This window comes from Bombina bombina, chromosome 8, assembly GCF_027579735.1.
Source record: "Bombina bombina isolate aBomBom1 chromosome 8, aBomBom1.pri, whole genome shotgun sequence".
In the NCBI taxonomy this organism is placed as follows: domain Eukaryota; kingdom Metazoa; phylum Chordata; class Amphibia; order Anura; family Bombinatoridae; genus Bombina; species Bombina bombina.
The window spans coordinates 214,236,238-214,258,082 of NC_069506.1; the positions used below are offsets into that span (position 1 = coordinate 214,236,238).

The following is a 21,845-nucleotide window of genomic DNA, read 5'->3' on the forward strand; positions in this document are numbered from 1 at the left end:
GGGTTAATAATTTTATTTTAGTGTTTGCAATGTGGGAGGGCCTCGCTTTAGGGGTTAATAGGTAGTTTATGGGTGTTAGTGTACTTTTTAGCACTTTAGTTTTGAATTTTATGCTACAGTGTTGTAGTGTAAAACTCATAACTACTGACTTTAGAATGCGATACGAATCTTGTGGGATAGGCTGTACCGCTCACTTTTTGGCCTAAAAAAAAAAGCTTGTAATACTGGCGCAATGGAAGTCCCATTGAAATAAGACTATTCGCAAATTGCGTAAGTTGATTTGCGGTAAGACAAAACAAGTGTGCGGGACAGCTGTACCTACAAGACTCGTAATAGCAGCGGTAGTGAAAAAGCAGCGTTATGAGGCTTAACGCTGCTTTTTTACTCATAACGCAAGACTCGTAATCTAGCCGAATGTTTTTTGTTTGTGCTTCTTCTCTGACAGCTGAAACTGAGGAATCAGAATATGTGGCCACGGTGGCCATGTCACCAGAGAAAGATGAAGAGGAGGTGGCGGCAACAGAAAGTAAGAATTTATCATATGATGTTTTATAAATTATATCTTGAAAGTGAATTATTATAACATATTTTATTTTGTGTTTTTATTACAGCAGTAGATCAGGGGATGCAAACAAAGCCCTTCATTCCAGGTTTATTTAGACGACTGACCCAGGCACTTCAAACAGTGGATGACGCTGTGCATGAAATACAAGAAGCTATGCTTGAATTTTAATTTTTTTTTTTATTATTTATATTTTTTTTCGAAAGTTTTATAAATAATAAAAAAATATATTCAGAATATAATGTTGTCGCTACATTAATTTAAGTATTATCTGGAAGGGACATAAAAAGAAAATATATGTTTAATCATGTATAAATAGCATGCAATGTTGTTGATTATTATTTTGTTTGATATATATTCAATTGTTATCCATTTTTGGATCTATCCTTTGATGGCGAGCATATTTATAGAAACTATATAGCTGCTGAATGATGTCTGCATATGGATGACTCGTGATTGGCTTGCACATGTGGATTGCTATTTCTAATAAATAGTATATATGAGAGATGTCCCTTTAAGATATGAAATAACATTTCTTTGAATTGAACAATTAATTGACTAATACTTCACAGTACATGTTATTTTTAAAAATATTATTGATCTGATTAATAATATATTTACAATATCTAAAATTAGTCATATGAATAATTACTGAGATATGAAGGTCAACATTGCTTTTTTCACGCATTACAATGTTGGGGAACATGTTAACAATTTTAATAAATTACATAACAGATATATACAAACATATATATATATCTGAAGATGCCCCTGACTCCTCCTCCCCCTACATCTATATCTATCTCTATCTATCTATAAATGTATATATATCTTTATATATAAAAATATTAATTATAATATATATATATATATATATATATATTATCATTAATATATTTATATATAAAGATATATATATATATATATATATATATATATAAAAACATTTATATATATATATAATATATATAATTATATATATATATATATATATATATATTATATATATATATATATATATATATATATTATATATATATATAGATGATAGATAGATAGATAGATAGATAGATACTGTATATATATATATATACTATGTATATATTTATATATATATATATGTATATATATATATATATAGGATACAAGAAGAAAGGCGAGGACTCAGGAACTTGAAGCCAGGTGACTTTTATTAGATATACAGAGGTGGTTAGCACAAACACAGGTGTGCAAGGGGTGCTAGATCTGACGCGTTTCGCGCATGCTCACATGCGCTTCATCAGAGATCTAGTAGTGTTACCTGTGAGGGATGTTTATAGGGGGTGTCGGCCAATGGAACAACAATCACTAAAATGGGCAGTGCTAGTCTAAATTGGTCCCTGTAATAATATTCCAGGTGTGAACATATCGTCTCTCAAGTGAATGCTATAAGTGAATAAATCAGTAAATAACTTTCTATGTTCTATTAGGTGAATCAAAAGAAAAATGTTTAAGTGCAAAATGAAAAAAGGGAAAACATTAAAAAGTTTGAGGAGTGGTACTAAAATCAAGTGATGGTGATTAAGTTAAGATGGACCATTGGCACAACATTTACTACATTCAGGCTAAAAAACTAAGGGCCGAGGGCGGGGAGGGTCCTAACAAAAAGGATAAACTCCACACCAAGGCCCAATAATTATGTTAAAAACACACATCCTAAGTGTGCAGTGTGATTACTGTTACTACTTTTTTTTTTTGTGTTTGTGTATTTTTTTATTTTGTTATTTATTCATTTTTCTGTATTGGTGTCATGTATTAGTGTAAGTTATTGTTTGTTGTATTGATTTTTTGTTTTTAATTTTCTATTTTTTATTATTTATTCTATATTCAATTCCTGTCTTTTCTATATGCTTTGTGATATAAGTCAACATGCTGCTAAATTCTATATCTGAAATATCCTTAAAATGATTTTGCCCTTAGGCCACAAAGAACCATTGGTAGGTTATTCTTAAATTTTATGAGTTAGTTTTCTTCATAACATTAGGTTCCTATCTTGGTGACCGAGACACTTGTAATGTTTACTATACCATAAAATTCTCATTGTCAGTTAAGAAAATGAGTTTAAATTGTTAGTTATGGAACTAAGTTTTGAGTAGACAAAAGGTTTTAAGGGAGGCATTATTCCTATATGTCACAGGGGCTCACCTGTGAGTGAGAAAGAAAAAAGGGGAATACTTTAATTAAGGGGTCTAAAATTACTAAGTTGGGGCATTGTGTGCCTACCTAGAGAGGTATCTTGCTATTGAAAAAATTAATATTAACAATAAGGTATATAGAGAGTAAAACATATGTGAATAGGGCATGTAAAAAGAATTAAATATAAAATTAAATTAGATATTAGAAATAAAGAAAAAGGAAAAAAGAAGAAAAAGTGGAAGTAGTAATGATAATAAGAAGTTGTCTATGGCCATATCATAGCTGCATAGGTGGAGTGATTGATAGAATGCTTGGGCAAGGCCAAGGGGGTAATGGTTTCTAGGAACCCGAAATGGCCAAGCAAGTGGACACAGTATATAGAGTGAATACCTAGTTTTCGTGTCAGGGCCAAGGGGGGAAAAAAGAGAAACTAAACCTATTGGACATTACTTGCCAACTCTGGGAAACCTCTTTGTAATTAAACAAAAACCCGGGTAGGGGATGCAGAGGTCTGATCAGAGAAAATAATTGCTAAATTAGGGCAGTAAGCAATTCTAAGATCAGAAATGGCCATTGAAGAAAGAATAGACTGAATGCAAGGTATAAGTTACAGACCAGAAAAATAAACTGGATGTAAGGTGTAAGTTACAAACCAATTAAGGGCAAAGGGAACACTAAAATAGTCTAAATAAAACAATAACCTAGGGTCAAATATTACCTGGGCCTGGACTTGAATGTGGGACATAAGGAGAGGAGGGAAAGGTAATGGGGGGGGGAGTGGGGGGAGGAAAGGAGTTTTAGGGGAGGGGCAAAGGATACCCCTGCTGGTAGGGCATATGTAGGACCTAGTCTATGAAAAGGTCTAGGTCTTGTCTCATATTAATGCCATGGGGAAATTTGGTACAAAGGGTAAATATCCAGTATGCCTCTCTCTTCTGAAGTTTCCCCGCCCTATCCCCTCCTCTGATGTCATTGTGGATATGTTCGATGCCTATAAATTTGAAAAGATGTTTAATATGATTACCATGAGACCGAAAATGTTTGGCCACAGGGGTTCTCGGAATTTCATCTTCTAAAGATAATAAGTGTTGTCTGATTCGATCCTTAAGTGGTCGTGTGGTAAGACCTACATATTGGTGTAAGCACTGCTGGCATGTGATTAAGTATACTACAAAACGGGTAGTGCAATCTATTCTTTGTTTGATGGAAAATGTTTTGCCCGTGCTGGAAGAGGTGAATTGATCTGTTTTCTGAGTGTAAGTGCAACTCTTGCAGGTGTGGCCACATTTGAAGAAGCCTTTGCTGAGGCTGAGCCAGTGTGTCACAGATGTGGGTTTGTTAGTAAAATGTTTTCTAACCCTGTCTCCCACTGTGGGGGCCTTCTTTGCTACACATTTGATTTGTTGTTTGGTTATATGTTGTAGTTTGGCATCACTCTGGAGAATGGGTAGGTATTTAAGTACTATTTTACAGACCTCATCAAATTGTCTGCTGTATTGGGTGGAAAAGACAATTTCATCAGTAGATACGTTTTTCCTTGTGATATTAGCAGTATTTCTAGTAGAGTAGCTTGAGAACAGAGTCTGCCTCTCTATTTTGCTCACTTGATTAGCTGTTTGTGTTAGTAACTTCTTATTATACCCCCTCTCTAGAAGTCTCTGGGTGATTGCATCTGCCTGTGTCCTATACTGTTGAATGTTAGAGCAGTTTCTGCGCGCCCTAATGTATTGGCCTTTGGGGATGCCCCTGATAGTATGTCTAGCATGGCAGGAATCTGCTCTAAGTATGGTGTTGCGTGCTAGGGTCTTCCTGTATATAGTGGACACGATGTTAGATCCTTCGTCAATGTAAAGATGTAAGTCTAGATAAGCTATAGAATTGGGTGATGATGAATATGTAAATTTAAGGTTAAACTGGTTGTCATTGAGGAGGTCTACCAGAGTGTGTACCTCTGTCTGGTTGTCTGAATTCCAAATGACTATAAGGTCGTCAATATAACGGCCATACACAACTAGATTGTCCCTGAGGGGGAAGTCATCAGCATAAATGCTGTTAAGTTCAAGCCAGCCCATGTATAGGTTGGCATATGCGGGGGCAAATTTTGCCCCCATGGCTGTGCCACAATTCTGCAAGTAGAATTCCCCCCCAGAGACAAAGTAGTTGTGTGAGAGAAGGAATTTGGCAGTGGAAACTACAAATTGGATGTATTCGTCAGAGAATGAAGTATATCTCCTAATCATTTTGCCCAGGGCCTCCAGTCCCTTAGAGTGGGGTATACTGGAGTAGAGGGCTGTCACATCTATGGTAAGCCACTGAAAAGTGGGTTGCCACTTGATGTCATTCAATTGATGAAGAAGGTGAGTACTGTCTCTAATGTAGCCTGGCAGTGAGGTAACTATGGGTTGAAGGACTGTATATATATATATATAATGTTTTTTTTAAATATATATAAATCTAGAAATATATTTAAAAAATAAGAATAGATACTTATATATGTATTTGTGTGTGTGTGTATATATATATATATATATATATATATATATATATATATAAATCTCTCTCTCTCTCTCTATCTATCTATCTATCATCTATCTATCTATCTATCTATCTATCTATATATATATATATATAAAATATCTTTCTATCTCTCTATTTATATATATATATATATATATATATATATATATATATATATATATATATATATATATATATATATAATATGTCAATCTATATCTATTATATATTATATCTATATCTATATAAAATATATCTATATAAAATATATCTATTTATAGATATATATATATCAATGAGTATATTAACAGAGATATGTACAAATGGTATGAATAAAGTTGCAACAAGAAGACTAAAATTTCTTCATATGATACACATGCAAGGGAAAAAATTAGATAAATAAGGATATTCGTGACATTGAAAACTCTTATTTATCAAAAGTCTGATGCTAATCGCGTCGTACTCAATGCGCATGTTTTAGGAAGACTTTTTAATAAATAGGAGCATTGTCTGTAGATCTGTGGCAGCGATGTCTGGTGAGTTTATTGACACTGGCAAATGCACTGAGATTGACACTTTGATAAATAGACCCTATGACTGTGCTTGTAGGAAGCCAATTGGATTTGATCTAAAAAAAGAGGGCATATTTCTATTGCTGCTGTGCAAGGTCCAATAATGAGTGAGGCCTTAGACAATCACTCATTTAGCCTAATGGTAGAGCTGCCTCTGATAATATATACTAATAAATTTGTCTTATAAACCAACAATTTCACATTTTTAAAAATATAAATGTTAAGTTTACAACACCAATAACTTTATACAGATAGAATAGGCTGTGAGTGCTTTAACTGTACATATTTTTCTTTTTTCCTTGATACCTTCCTTGTTATTACCACATTTAATTAAAAGAAGCCTTTTTCAAATTTGAAAAACATTTGTAATTTAGCCGTTTGGTTATGACATTTAAAAAAGGGCCTTAATGTTCTAGAATGGTATGCCTTTTAGAATAATTAACTTAGATGTGTTGGGGAAAATTTCACATCCAATCAGAATAGAATCTATAAATCAAGTGGATGCATTGCATATTGGAAATGGAAATGGAAACTGTGCAGAGTAAATATTTGCTGTTTAAAAACTTTCTACAGAACAAATGTACATTAGTAATTTGTTCAATGCTAATTTTATTGTTTTAACTTTTCTCACCTAAACTGTATGTGAAAAAGTAATAATCTACCATTTTTTCAAGGAACATTTGCAACAGAAACGTTTTCAAATGTGACTTTAAGTTCTCCCAGACTTAAAATTGCTTTTGCTATAAATCTATGAGAGTCATAAAAGGAAAAAAAAAATGTGTTTCTTGTCCCTTTAAAGTAATCTAGAGGACTAACTCACTTACCTCATAAACTGGTACTGGGTTTGCAGAATTACTCATTTCCACCTGCTGCAAAGCAATTGAGACACTTTTTTAAAATAATGAATTCTGTACACTAATATGCATTTTTATTGTCAAGAAAAATTGTTCTGCAATATAAAATGTCTAGTATTTAATTTTAATCTCCATAATGTATCTCACTTTTGTAGTCATAGTTGTCAATGGGGAGGGAATAGAGAAAGGCATATTCTTTCTACAAACTTCCATTAGGCCACAAATGCAAAAGATAAGAGAATCCTCTTTCAAATCAGTCTAATGACACTCTAAACATTATAAAGTTTATGACAAAAATGTAAATATTTAATCTACTAGACTAGACACTTTCTACTACATAAATTAAAGATTTCTTTCATCAAAACAGAAAAAATGATCAAATAAAATATTGAAGAAAGTGATTAAAAATCAGTTTGTAGGGTAAACAGTACATGAGTACATGGGACTTACCTGTGTTCCAGGAATGGTGCGTGAATATGTATTTTCTGACTGGCTTCTTGTATTCTCATAAACGTGACCAGTAAAGGGACCTCTTTCCCCATTGGTGGATCCTATAAATATAATTATTAAAATAAATAACACAATAATCTAAAAAAAACAGATACTTTCTAATCACATAACAAACATTCACCTAGATTACGAGTATTGAGCGCTATAGAGAAATTAACGAACGCAACAAAAGTTACGTTATTTAAGTTTTTAAACATATGCCTTTTACGTGCAATATGGTTGCATTGAGCTCCATACCGCACACAATCAGAGCGCTGCTGAGACGTGCTCGTGCACAATTTACCCATAGACATCAATGGGGAGAGCCGGCAAAAAAAAAAACAACTAACACCTGCGATTGCGGAAACAAAATTTCTGTAACGTAGCGCCATTGATGTCTATGGGGAAATAAAAATACAGTTTAAACCTAACCCTAACATAAACCCTACGTCTAAACACCCCTAATCTGCTGCCCCCAACATCGCTGACGCCTGCCTACAGTTATTAACCACTAATCTGCCGATCCTGATATCGCCGCCACTATACTACATTTATTAACCCTAAACCACCAGCCCCCCCACATCACAAAAAGCTAAATTAAACTATATTAACCCCTAAACCTAACCCTAACGTAACCCTAAACCTAACCCTTACACCCTCTAACTTTAACATAATAAAAATATAGCTAAATTAAATTTACAATTATTAACTAAATAAACCTATTAACCCCTAAACCACAAGCCCCCCCACATTGCAACAAGCTAAATTAAACTAGATTAACCCCTAAACCTAACCCTAACCCTAAACCTAACCCCCCCTAACTTTAAGATAAATAAATTAGATCTAAATTAAATTTACAATTATTAACTAAATAATTCCTATTTAAAACTAAATACTTACCTGTGAAATAAAACCTAAGCTAGCTACAATATATCTGCAATTTATGCTTAAATGCCTGCTTTTTCAAATAAAAATATCAAGAGAATAAAGAAAAATTGATAATAGAAGTAAATTAAAAAGCTGCTTAAAATTGTATGCTCTATCTTAACCATGAAAAAAACAAATGGTTCAGTATCCCTTTAAGCACATGTCATCATCAAATATACTGAATCAGATGGTGGTTATGTACATTGGATGAATATATGTTACATCTATATTGGTGTTTTAAACCCTGTGAGAAGGGGGGCGGAGCCAACTGTGAAACTGTTAGGTCGCACATTTCGATAGCTCTGGCCATTTCAATTATAAAATAAGAATTTGACGACTGTACAAGCTTTTATATTGGACCATTGCTGAATATCAGTTAGTATAGATGACCCATACACCTAATCCAAAACTGACTACTACTGCATTGATGAAACATCGCCAGCATCGGGTGTAAAATACTGATAACTGGATTGGAGAGCCACCATCTTTTAGCCTACGCAATGATCACAGGGAAGAACGAGACTGTTCAGAGGTGCTTGAATCATTCTTGGATTTGACATCTGCCACCATACCTTACCATGGATACCGCAGAACGCGTTATGGAAGAGATATACTGCTTTTTAGACAGCTATTGTGATGTGTTTAATTGCTCCAATGTATTAGCACCTCGACAGACGGAAGCAGTGTCCGTTGCCTGTTCTGACCATGCTCCCACTGCTATTATTGCTCCCGAGGGGGGGAGCGCTTTGGGGCCCCAGTGTTCCTCACCTACTCAACACCAACTACAGAGCACTTTGGGAGCGGAGAGCGCGGTGGCAGTAGCCCACTTAAACAGAAGCGGGAGGCGACCTGTCTAGAGCTGATCACGCAATACCTCTGAGCACTGCCTACAACATATTAGTTGCAGTGGATTGTGACCTCCTGGCGCCGCATCGAGTGTCTCTTATAGTGACACGTAGCGGGTTATTTGGTCTGAGACAGGTAGGTCGGCTCAATGAGAAGGCAGCCCAAAACACGCTTTACCGCATTGTCTCAGAACTTTTTTCACTATCGGACAGCCTTGCCCGGCTTAGCTGGATTGCCACAGTTCAGAGTCTTCAACTCCATGGTGGCCTTAAGAAAAATACCCTGAAAACCGGAGTGGGTTAAATTCTTCTTTGTTTCAGTGTCTCTCTTAGCCTTATAAGACTGATAATATGACCCATTCAGGGACGGATTGGCTATTACTTTTCTGGGACTTAACCATCCTAATTATGTTGTGAGACCTGCTTTGTTTTTATAATGGGTGCTGAACATTTCCAGGATCCCCCAATTTACTGTTGGACTTTGATATATCACCGTGGGTCCCATATGTTTGTTATGCCTTTTTTAAAGCTGTTATTGGCAGCCTCATACTACTTTATTAGAGTTCAATGTTGACAACCTTAAGGTCTGAGCTCCACACAAATCCCTCCCCACATATCTTTGTGGCTTTATAATTTCAAGCCCCCCATTGCTTATTTGCACCCACTGTGATAACAGTAGAATTTCAGTGTTGCATTATTTAATACTTCTGTGTCTACAGATTCTTATAATTCACACATATATATATATATATATATATATATATATATATATATATATATATGGAGTTTAGGTGTAACATTTATATACTCCGCTGATTTTTGTAACGGACTATGCAGGTTCTGTGCAGCTAGTCTCTATAATGATATAACACATGTGGAGGCCATCATACACAACTAGAATACACAGATGGAATGCCGTCTTTATTATTAATCCAAGGGGTGGCGAAGTTAGGTATGTTTATTCTTCCTCTATACATACCAGACCTGCTAAATAGGAGTAGACTCTCATGTAAATAGACAACCTTGAGCACATGGGCAACAGGCATGACACTAGTATTATTATCTTGTCTCTAACCTGGGGGCTAGATGATATCTTTCAGTCCTCAGAGACTACACATAGCGGCATATTAGCTGAATGTACTGTCACGCTACATGATATACCTCTTGGTCTTACACAAAAGTCTTACACACTATTTGAGGGTGCTTGATGTCTGCCTACTGATCGATTTGTTTGCCTCCTTTATTGCTAGTATAAGCATGAGTGGTTAAAATGTTATTGAGTGCCCTGAATATCCCTCACATATATATAGAATGGAGCTCAAAATTTATGGTTAGTGATGAGACCCCCTTATTCAGTGTTTCCTTTTAAATAGTTATCTTAACACCATTGTTGCTACATGTGTAAAATGTTTTCAGTCCTGAAGGACATGCGTACTCCCTGTTACCCTGATTACATTTTTTGCTTGCTTCTGGAGCCAAGTTTTATGGTTATTGTTCCTTCTCACTTAGAGATTTAGGGGGCAAACTTAATTTGTTGATATGGCCACTACTGATATGGAGTGGCATGTGGTGTTGCAGCATGATATCTGTTAAGTTACTAGAGTGGGCTGGACCCACAACTGATACTCTTATCTTGGGCTTTCCTACATTTTACATGTAGTAGCCCTATACATATAGTCTTTCCTACCGTTTACATTTGCTGCTTACCCTGTTATGTCCCCCTGAAAAACTCTTACACATATTACTGAGCCCTAGTGATTTTAAATGTCTTCTTAGGAAGTAGCCATCCTGATACACATAATACACCATTTGTATTGTTGGCACTTCCTGGCCAGACTTTATTCTACCAGCCTTGATATCTATCTACGGTGCTTGAAGAGCCCCTGTATTTATGTTGACCCTGATAGGTTCCAAATGTGTTGTCAATGTATCACCCTTTGTCGCCTCACACAACCTCTTGGGGTTGATGACTACAGGTTTCAACCCTTCACCTTTTCTATCTTATTATGAGCTCTGTGAGGGTTTACTGCACACGAATAATCCTGGTCTTCAATTGGTGTTCTCATAGTAACCATCGAATGTTTTAGCCACCAACATATGTAATATACTTCATATATTTCACCTCACATGTGCCAGCTCTACATATATAGTTTAATGCCTATTATACTGTTTTCTTATGTTTGAGATATGCTTTATCTTCCTAAATCCAGTTCACCACGTTTTGACAGTTTCCCACGCAATATATTTTATTTATTGTATTCAATTTAACACCTCCCCCCCCTCCCCCCATAATATACCTCCTACTTTAGGAGGGTTAACTATGCAGCTTCTCTTGCCTATGCCGCAACCAAATTGTTGTTATTCCTACATATTTTACCATATTATTTACACAGTGGAGCAATACTTCCATATTGTTTTTTTTATCATATACCATGTCAATTGCTAAATTACTTTAAGCTTACAAATCTAGAAGTGACCACTCAAACTATTCATTTTAGTTTATAAAAAGAGGTTCCAGTATTTTCTATAAGATTATGCACATTGAAAATTGTATTCTTCTACTTATATAGAAATCATCAAACTGAAATGTACTATTTCTACTTGTTTTCACGCTATGTTGTTTCATATACGGTATGTTGTAATACTTTTGCACAACCTCAATAAAAAATGTTTAAAAAAAAATAAATAAAAAATAAATAAAAAATAAACCCTGTGAGAAAAACCTGAAAACACCCTTTTTTTTCTTTTTCTTTTTTTTTTTTAATTCCAGTTAGATCTCATCTGTAATTCAGGTGGCTTTATTAATTCAAATGACTATGCTTCTGATGGATTGGAATATTGTAGAAAAATGGAGATGAATTTGAAATGTTTCCATGACAAATTCAGATAGAATAAAATATGGTATGACTCTTACATGCAGATAACATCAATCAATAAAATCATATCTATACTATAATTGCGTTTGTAATGTCCGTCACCGTCGCAGTTGCGCACGCATCCTCAATGGAATGTTGGCAGCGCGAGGACAAAATAATTCACCTGGATGCAGCGAAGGTGGATTCTTTCACCACCCTGCCATTTTCGGAATCCACTGGGATGCAGCCTAAGCTGCATCCCGGTGGATGCAGCGAAGGCAAACGGAGCATTACAAAAGCAACAACTAATCGCCCACATTAAAGTATTTAAAAAAAAAACTAACCGCCCGCATCAAGTATTAAAAAAACAAAACAAAAAAAACTGCATCAAGTATTTAAAAAATATAACACAGCCGCATGAAATATATCAAAAAAATTAAAAAATCCTACACAAAGTATTAACTCCTAAACAGCAGAAACCCCACATTGTTATATACCTAATTTCCCTATTAACCCCTAAACCGAAAAACTCCCATATCGCAATAAACCTAATTAACTTATTAACCTTTTAAACCGCAAAAAAACAAAGCGCAAATAACTATATCTAAATAACCAAGTACCCTAACCTAACACCCATTAACCTAACATCCCCTAACCTAACACCCCATTAAATAAACCCAAAATACCTAAACCTGATTTGAATAGCCAATAAAATTTCACTTGCTCTCATCCTATTGGCTAATTTAAACAGCCAACAGGATTTGAGTAGCTTTCATCCTATTGGCTGATTTGAATTGGAAGAATCAAATCAGCCAATAGGAATTCAAGGGACGCCATCTTTAATCGCGTACATTGAATTCACTATTCAGTGTATGGCGGAGATTGTACGAAGAGGATCCTCCACGCTCCATTGCTCCGTGGTCGCCGGTCTTCAGTTCCACGGTCGCCGGTCTTCAGCTCCGCGGTCTTCAGTCTTCAGCTTTGCTCCGCGCAGGATGTTCCTGGAAGAAGAAGAGGTTGCGCATGGAAGAATACTTCACCGCCTGGAACAGGACCTTCTCCGCCGGACTTCAGGAACCGTGAGAACCAACTTGGGGGTTAGACTTAGGATTTTTTAAGAGTTTTTTGGGGAGGTTTGTTTTATTTAGATTAGGGATGGGCAGTAAAAGAGCTAAATACCCTTTTAAGGGCAATGCCCAAACAAATGCCCTTTTCAGGGCAATGGGTAGTTTAGTTTTTTTTAGTGTTAGGTTCTTTTATTTTGGGGGGTGGGGGGTTTAATGTTAGGTGGGACTTTGTATATTTTTTGTAAAAGAGCTGATTATCTTGGGGCAATGCCCTGCAAAAAAGCCCTTTTAAGGGCTACTGGTAGTTTATTCTTAGAGTAGGGGGCGTTTTTATTTTGGGGGGTCTTTTTTATTTTCATAGGGATTAGGTTTAATTGTGTTAAATTTGGTAATAAGATTTTTTTATTTTCTGTAATGTTAGCATTTTTTTTATTTTTTGTAACTTTAGAATGAATTTGTTTAGGTAATTTGGGTTTATTTAATGGGGTGTTAGGTTAGGGGTTGTGTAGGACAGTAGTTTGTCCAATTAGAGTGTGTATATCTGTAGTTTATTATATAGAAAATATTTTTGATATATTTAATATAGTAGTCCATTAAAATTATAGTATTGCTACACCTGTAGCTTAAATTTTTATATAAAAGAAGAGTTACAAAATACATTGTTTCTACATCTGTAGTTTAAAAAATAATTAGACTGCCCTCTGGGCAGGCTTATTGACTAGTTCTAATATAAATAAAAAAAACAGCCTTATGGGAATGAGCATGTCACTTTTTCATTACTGGTCATAGCTAACTATGAGTGAGTTCCCATTGTAGTCAGAAAACAAAGTACAATATTTGAAAAAAGAATAGCTTAAATATAATTTTTTTGCAATATATATGTAATACATTTTTTGCAGTTAAACTTTTTAAAGTTGTTAAAATTGAGAGTGATCTTCCTTATGATGTAATTTCCTGTTATGTACTGTATGATACTATAGTACTGTTTCTTCTCCACACAGCTCATTATTTTTTTGCCGTCCATAGCCAACTGTAGTACATGTATAGAGCCACCTGCTTAACTACCAAGAACCACAAGCTGTGGCAGTACTATGTATGCACAGTGTACACCATAGAAAGCAGTATGAATATGTATTTGGATCCTTCATGAGAATCTAAATGCTGAAGTAGGTGGTCACTGTGCCATTCGGATATTTACGGGATTGATTCTAGTGAAAGATCCCCACGCTAAGATCTGGATTTGCACAGATCTTAGTGTGGTGATCTTTCACTGGTATCAATCTGGCTACTAAAGATCTGAACAGCACGAGCAGCTACCTACTTCCGCATTCAGATCCTCGTGTAGGATCCGAATTAGGGTTTCCACCTGCTCCGGTTTCACTGGGGCAGTCCCGGTCTGGGACTGTATGTCCTATGTCCCAGAACTACCGTCAAATGCCCCAGGCTAAGAGCTCCCTTGGCGCAGCAGTGAGCACAGATTAAAAAAAAATTAGCTGGTCAGGGGAACTTTTAGCAGGAGGAGAGATGGGGCCTGCTGCCTGGAGTATGTGGGAGGGAGCTGTGATGGCCAGATTTATTAGCGCCATTAGTAAGGAAGGAGACACTCGACAGTCAAACAGCAGAGGTGCGTGCAGCCGGTCCCGTAACTAACAGCACAGAGGTACAATTTACAAAAATGTTTCCTGGAGACTAACTTCTTAAACCACAGGGTCACATTGTGCTCTAAGTCAGGGTGTTCTCATGTAATGTACTGGCTGTGGCTTTTATATATATATAATAAAAATGCAAAATAGAGTGCACTCCCACTTAAATTGCAGCTACCAGGGTGCAGGCAAGTATTAAATACAAAATTGAAAAAGGCATGCACTCGCTGGATTTGTGCAAATCTGGTGCTTTATTGGCACATCAAAAATAAACAGGTAACGTTTCAGGGATCAATCACCCCTTCATCAGACGGGTGATTGCCTTTTTCAATTTTATATTTATATTATATATATACATAATATATATATATATATATATATATATATATATATATATATATATATTATATATATATAGAGTTGAGTTTCAGAGTTCAGCGCACATAGAATGGAGAAAAACAAAAACAAAACCAAATTATGGTGCAGTATGTCGGTACTAGGCAATCAAAAACTAAACGTGAGATTTAAATGTGCTCACCTTGTTTAACCTCAAACATGTGAGGTATGTTGGAAGCATGGAGGGGATGTAATCCCTATCTGTGGTAAAGATGTTTCCAGCTGGTATGCAGAAAATTTTAGCAGGTGGAAATCTTGATATCCATGGAGTAGAAATATGTTGGTATTTCAGACAAACTTCTCCTCTCTGGAGTTAGGTAGAGACACTTTAATTCTTTTTGCTGGATTTCTTTCCTTGTTGCTGTTTATTTCTTTTCCCCTTCTTTATACTTGAAAGGCTTCTCCTCTCTAGAGTATGGTATAAACTTTATGTATGCAAACCAATTAGTGCTCAGTTTACATACTATGAGATCAATTGTGGATATTAATTGCAGCACTCATGAGATGTGTATAAATGATGCTTGCAAGGACACAAAGTGAAAATTAAAATAAAAACACTTTTAATTTCCAATGTCCAATAAAAAATGATAAACAGAAATCCTCTTTGATAATAGTCCAGATCAGGGACAGAAATAGGTGAGCAGATGAAATATAGTATATTTCTTTAAATCCGGTAGTGAGTTTTTTTTATCAGGGCTGGTGCAAAAACAGCTAGCTGATAAAAATTAGTGATATTGTGGTATAGGATGCTGTAAGTACAGCTGGAGGTAAATTCCTTGTGGTGGTTTTGAGCTCTGAAAAGCTCCCAGAGTTCAGGTGGATAAGTTGGTGTTTATGATGGAAAACCGTAATAAATAGTTACATGAACTGCTGTAAATACAGCTAGATGATGATTCCTTGTGGTATTTTGAGCTCTAGATAGCTCACAATATCCGGATGGATGTGGATTCTTAAGCCTGTCAGTGACAGGGTCCGTTGCTGAAGTGTTTGAAGCTTGGTCTCCCTTGACAGGAAGTGACGTCAGAAGTGGGCGTGCCCTTACGCGTTTCGTGAATTACATTCACTTGTGAGCTATCTAGAGCTCAAAATACCACAAGGAATCATCATCTAGCTGTATTTACAGCATTTTCTGCATACCAGCTGGAAACATCTTTACCACAGATAGGGATTACATCCCCTCCATGCTTCCAACATACCTCACATGTTTGAGGTTAAACAAGGTGAGCACATTTAAATCTCACGTTTAGTTTTTGATTGCCTAGTACTGACATACTGCACCATAATTTGTTTTTGTTTTTGTTTTTCTCCATTCTATGTGTGCTGAACTCTGAAACTCAACTCCATACCTTTTTCCTTCACATTCCATTTGATGATAGTGGAATATTCAGAAACTAGCTGCCATTGAAATATATCAGGAGGAACTAATTAGAGCAAAATAACCATTTGCAACATACACAGCGCAGATCAAGAAACACCCAAGCAACACAATATATATATATATATATATATATATATATATTATATACTGTACATTATATATATATATATATATATACATAATATATATATAAATATATAATATACATATTATATATATATATATATATATATACATAATATATATAAATTTGATTTCATATTGAATTTGAGGCCGCGAGAAGCCAGGCCCCAAGCCACGCCCCCTCCACCCCCAAAGTGTCCAGGAATCTTCTGGGCAAAAGGTGGCAACCCTAATCCGAATGCACATCTCTAGAAAGCAGCAGTTTTCTGTCTTTAGCAGAAATGAGGCAACTTGTAAGGGGAATTTAGTTTAGGCAGCTAACTTGTAGGGAGGAGTGTAAGTAAGTTTCAGTTGCCCTCACTGCATAGACTAGTTTGTTGTTAAGGTATCCCAGACCGCACAGGAATTGTAATCAACTACAGACCACATCTATCGGGGCAGGAAAGTAGCTTCTTCATTATTTTTTGTGTCCCTACACTTTTTTCTGCTAATGTAAACTGAAAACAGTTTCCTTCATTGCTCTGTGCAGTATACTCTTTCCACCTCCTTGGGGTTTTGCAATGACATCAACATCAAACATTACATAATTGATTACCTCAATTACATCACTTGTGACATCACTTATGACATCATCAATGACATCACCCATGACATAATCTTACTTACAGGGAGACAATATAAATAACTGCATATACAAATCTGCATAGAAATGTATCTATCTATCATCTATCTATCTATCTATCTATCTATCCCCACTGAGCCTCCCTTTTCCCTCACATACACAGCAACTTCTATTTTCTCTCTGAGTATCTGCTCTCCTCATAATATCAGTCTTTTGTTTTAACATATGATCTCCCTTTTGGTGCACCTAATAAACCTTTGTGTCCCTTACTTTGTAATTTTTATCTATAGCAACCTTCTCATTCATATGTTGTACCTCACACACATTCTCCTATCATATTTTTTTCCTCACAAAAACATCCACCCAACCCACTAATCACTCTCATTCTCATCCTTTCACACCATCTCACTTATACCAACCACTGTTCATCCTACATTTATAATGATTAGACACCATCATCATTATGTTCTCAGTTCTTTATCTTTCAGCCTTTTCTTTAATATCTTTCCTGCTCACTCTTCATCGCTCCCTCTTCTTCTCTCACACATTGCATTCTCTCTAACTACCCTGCTTGCCCTATCACCCACATAAATCACTTTTGTCCCTTTTATGCCCTTGCTGAACCTACAATATTTTTTTATAGCAGTAATCATATTACTAATCACCTATAACACTAAAAGAATGTATCTGTAAAAGAGTGCATGTATAAAAAAAAATCAAACAATGCATGGAAAACAGCACACACTACACTATTGGCTAGATTACGAGTGGAGTGGTAATTAAAGCTCTGGCTCGCACGCTAACTCCACACAACTTCTGCTCTTTGCGTGCGTCAAGTAACACGTGTATTACAAGTTAAAAGTAAATATTTTTTACTCACTGACTAACCCAATGCAGGCAAAGAGCAGAAGCTAGAATATTGCGACCTTGTCAACGTACTCCCCCATAGACTTCAATGGAGAGAGAAAAAAAAAACATGCTAAACACAAAGGTCCCACGGCTCGATGCAGACGTCCATGAAAATACCGGAAGAAAAACCTCAAGGTCACCCAATCCAAACACTGAGTCCAGAGTGCCGTAGCAGTGGTGGATCAAACTGCACAAACTGTACAAAAGGACAAAAAGTGCAGGCACTGCAAAGTGTGAAAAAATAAAATCAACACTTTATTATAATTCTTAAAAATTACAATCCACAACCAGACATGGTGGCAGTACAGAGGTTAACAGTCTGGTTGTGGATTTTTTTTTTTAAGAAGTAGTAAAGTGTTGATTTTATTTTTTCACACTTTGTAGTGCCTGCACTTTTTGTCCTTTTGTAGAGAAAAAAAATGCATTATTTGTGTGCTAACTCGAATTACCATAAGCCCCTACTCTAATAACCCCTAAACTGCCACATAGCTCCCCGCAGAGTCCCCTCAGCACTATTAACCCCTAAACCACAACATAGCCCACTGCAAGATTCACTTTACACTATTAACCCCTAAACATCCACATAGCCCACCACAAAGTCCCCTCTACTCTATTAACCCCTAAACCACCACATAGCCCACTGCAAAGTCACCTCTACACTATTAACCCCTAAATCCTCACATAGCGCACTGCAAAGTCCCCTCTACTCTATTAAGCCCTAAACCACAGCAAAGCCACCTCTACACTGTTAACCCCTAAATCCTCACATAGCCCACTGCAAAGTCCCCTCTACTCTATTAATCCCTAAAACACCACATAACTCATTGCAAAGTCCGCTCTACACTATTAACGCTTAAACCACCACATAGGCCACCGCAATGTCTACTCTCCACCATTAACCCATAAACTGTCACCTAACTCACTGCAAAATCCCCTCTACATTATTAACCCCTGAATCATCATATAGCCCACCACAAAGTCCCCTCTACTCTGTTAACCCCTAAACTGCCCCAAGTCCACCACAAAGTCCCCACAACTCTTAAACCCTAAATATAGCCCACTGCAAAGTTCCCTCTACTCTATTAATCCCTAAATCCTCACATAGCCCACTGCAAAGTCCCCGCTACTCAACCCCTAAACCACCACATAACCCACCGCAAAGTCCGCTCTACACTATTAACGCTTAAACCACCACATAGGCCACCGCAATGTCTACTCTCCACCATTAACCCATAAACTGTCACCTAACTCACTGCAAAATCCCCTCTACATTATTAACCCATGAATCATCATATAGCCCACCACAAAGTCCCCTCTACTCTGTCAACCCCTAAACTGCCCCAAGTCCACCACAAAGTCCCCACAACTCTTAAACCCTAAATATAGCCCACTGCAAAGTTCCCTCTACTCTATTAACCCCTAAATCCTCACATAGCCCACTGTAAAGTCCCCGCTACTCAACCCCTAAACCACCACATAACCCACCGCAAAGTCCGCTCTACACTATTAACCCTTAAACCGCCACATAGTCCACCTCAAAGTTTGCTCCACACTATTAACCCTTAAACCATCACATAACCCACCGCAAAATCCCCTCTACATTATTAACCCCTGAATCTTCATATAGCCCTCCACAAAGTCCCCTCTAATCTATTAACCCCTAAACTGCCCCAAGTCCACCACAATGTCCCTGCTACTCTTAAGCCCTAAACCATTACATAGCCCACCACAAAGTTCCCTCTACTTTATTAACCCCTAAATCACCACACACCCACATTGCATACTACCCCACTACACCATTAACCCCTAAAAAGACACACACCCACATCTAAAATTACCCCAATACTAAATTAACCCCTAAACCACACAACTCCTTTGCAAAATACCCACTAAACTCTAACCCCCCTAACCAGCTAACCCCCTAACCTAACACCAAAAGTTACCCCCCAAAAAAACTGAAAAAAACAGTTATGCCTATTCTAAAACCCCACTTAAAAACATAAAAATCTATACTAGCATTAAACTATATTAATAGCCCTCTAAAGGGTTTCTTTGTAAGGCATTGCCCTACAAGTTACCACCCACCCCCTAATAAAGGTTATCTAACAAAACCTGCTCTAAAAATTGCCTTGAAAAGGGCATTTGGCTGGACATTGCACTTAGAAGGGCATTTAGATCGTTTTCTGCCCCCCCTTAAAAAAAAAGAAAAATCCCTAATTTAAAATACAAAAAAAACCCCCAAAAAAATCACTTAACCTTCAAAGATGGTATTTACCAAAGTAGAATCCAGGCAGCGGCACTCCACCTTCATCTCGGCAGTGGTCCATCTTCTTCCTGGCGGTGGTCTTCTATATTCAACCCGGTGGCAGTCTTCTATCTTTATCCATCTTCTAATCTTGAGTGTGGCTGGTGACCACATGAAGAGGAAGTCAGTGACCGAAGATAAAAAGATGGATGAAGATAGAAGACTGATGCTGGAATGAAAATACAAGTCTGCCATTGGGATGAAGATGGACCACCACAGAGATGATGATGAAGCACCCCCGGGATGAAGAGGGCCCCCGCCTGGATGAAGATTGAGCGCCATTGTTAGATTTCAACTTTGGTGAGTACCATCTTTGTAGTTTAGTGATAGGATTTTTCTCAGTGTGTTTTTTTTTAGGGGCAGAAAAAGAGCTTAATGTCCAGCCAAATGCCCTTTACCGGGCAATTTTTAGAGAAGGTTTTTTAGATGGTCTATTTTTTTGGGGGTGGGGGTTACTTATAGAATTGGGGTCACTTTAGGGAAATGCACTATAAAAAGCACTTTTAAGGGCTATTGCTATAGTTTAGTGTTAGTATAGGTTTTTTATTTTGGGGTGGAGCTTTAGTTTTAAAATAGGCAACACTGTTTTTTTATTTTTGCTAATTTGTTTGTCTTTTTCTGTAATGGTAGGATTTTTCTATGTTCTGTAGTGGTAGGATTTTTCTATTTTCTGTAATGGTAGCTTTTATTATTTTTAAGGTACTGTTAGTTTTTTTCAGGTAAGATTAGTTTTTTTTATTTTTAAAGTAACTGTTAGGTTTTGTTTTTTCCAGGTAAGGTTAGTTTGTTGGGGGTAACTTAGGGGGTTTTAGGTTGGGGGCGGTTAGCTGGTTAGGGGGTTTAGATGTTTGTGGGTGTTTTGCAGTGAGGATACAGTGGTTTAGGGGATAAAAGAGTAGTGGGGTATTTGTGATATGGGGGTGTGTTGAGGTTTTAGAGGTTAATATAATAGTGGGGTAGTTTGCGATGTAAGGGTGTGGCAGTTTAAGGATTAATAGAGTAGTGGGGTAGTTTGCAATGTGGGGATATGGTGGTTTATGGGTAGATAGTGTAGAGGGGTAGTCTGCAATGTGGGGTGGTGGTGGTTTAGAGGATAATAGAGTAGTTTAGTGCAACTATTTTCTCTGTCCAAACTCTTTCAGTTTAAGCGGTAAATGTAATTCAGGATCTGCCACATCAAAATAGCATTGAAGAAAGAACTTAATTCTGGCTTTTATTTTTAAAAAGGGACGTTTATTTATTTACATAAGAACCAAAGGGAAATCAGATAACATATCAGAGCTTCACACAGCATGGGAGTATCACAGAAGTAACTAAACTGTCTTACTAAATGCTACTCTGCTGTTTCATTTTCCTTTGGGAGGGGAAGTGGGTATATGAAGATCTTTGTTAGAATATGGCAAATCTAGATAGCACATTACTTTACATTTTGTTATTGAAAAAAAATGCCAACGAGAAGAAAATAAAGTGAACACTGTGACTTTCCCTCTTTTAGCTCCAAAAGTCTTGGAACAAAACCAAAAATTAAAATTGCAACAAAGGGTATCAAATAGTCCACATTGATTTCTAGAGAAGCAAAATATAAATAATATCTTAAAGGGACACT

At 36.6% G+C, this 21,845-nt stretch overlaps 1 protein-coding gene across 1 annotated transcript in view; it reads right to left on the minus strand.

Moving 5' to 3' along the window:
- LOC128638941 (V-set and immunoglobulin domain-containing protein 10) overlaps positions 1–21,845 on the minus strand; it is a 233,390-nt gene that overhangs the window by 53,444 nt on the left and 158,101 nt on the right. The window contains exons 5-6 of the mRNA XM_053691071.1: positions 7,131–7,231; positions 6,651–6,695 (exon numbers count right to left, since the gene is read on the minus strand). Of these exons, the coding sequence (XP_053547046.1) occupies positions 6,651–6,695; positions 7,131–7,231 (146 nt within the window). The remainder of the gene's footprint in view (positions 1–6,650; positions 6,696–7,130; positions 7,232–21,845) is intronic.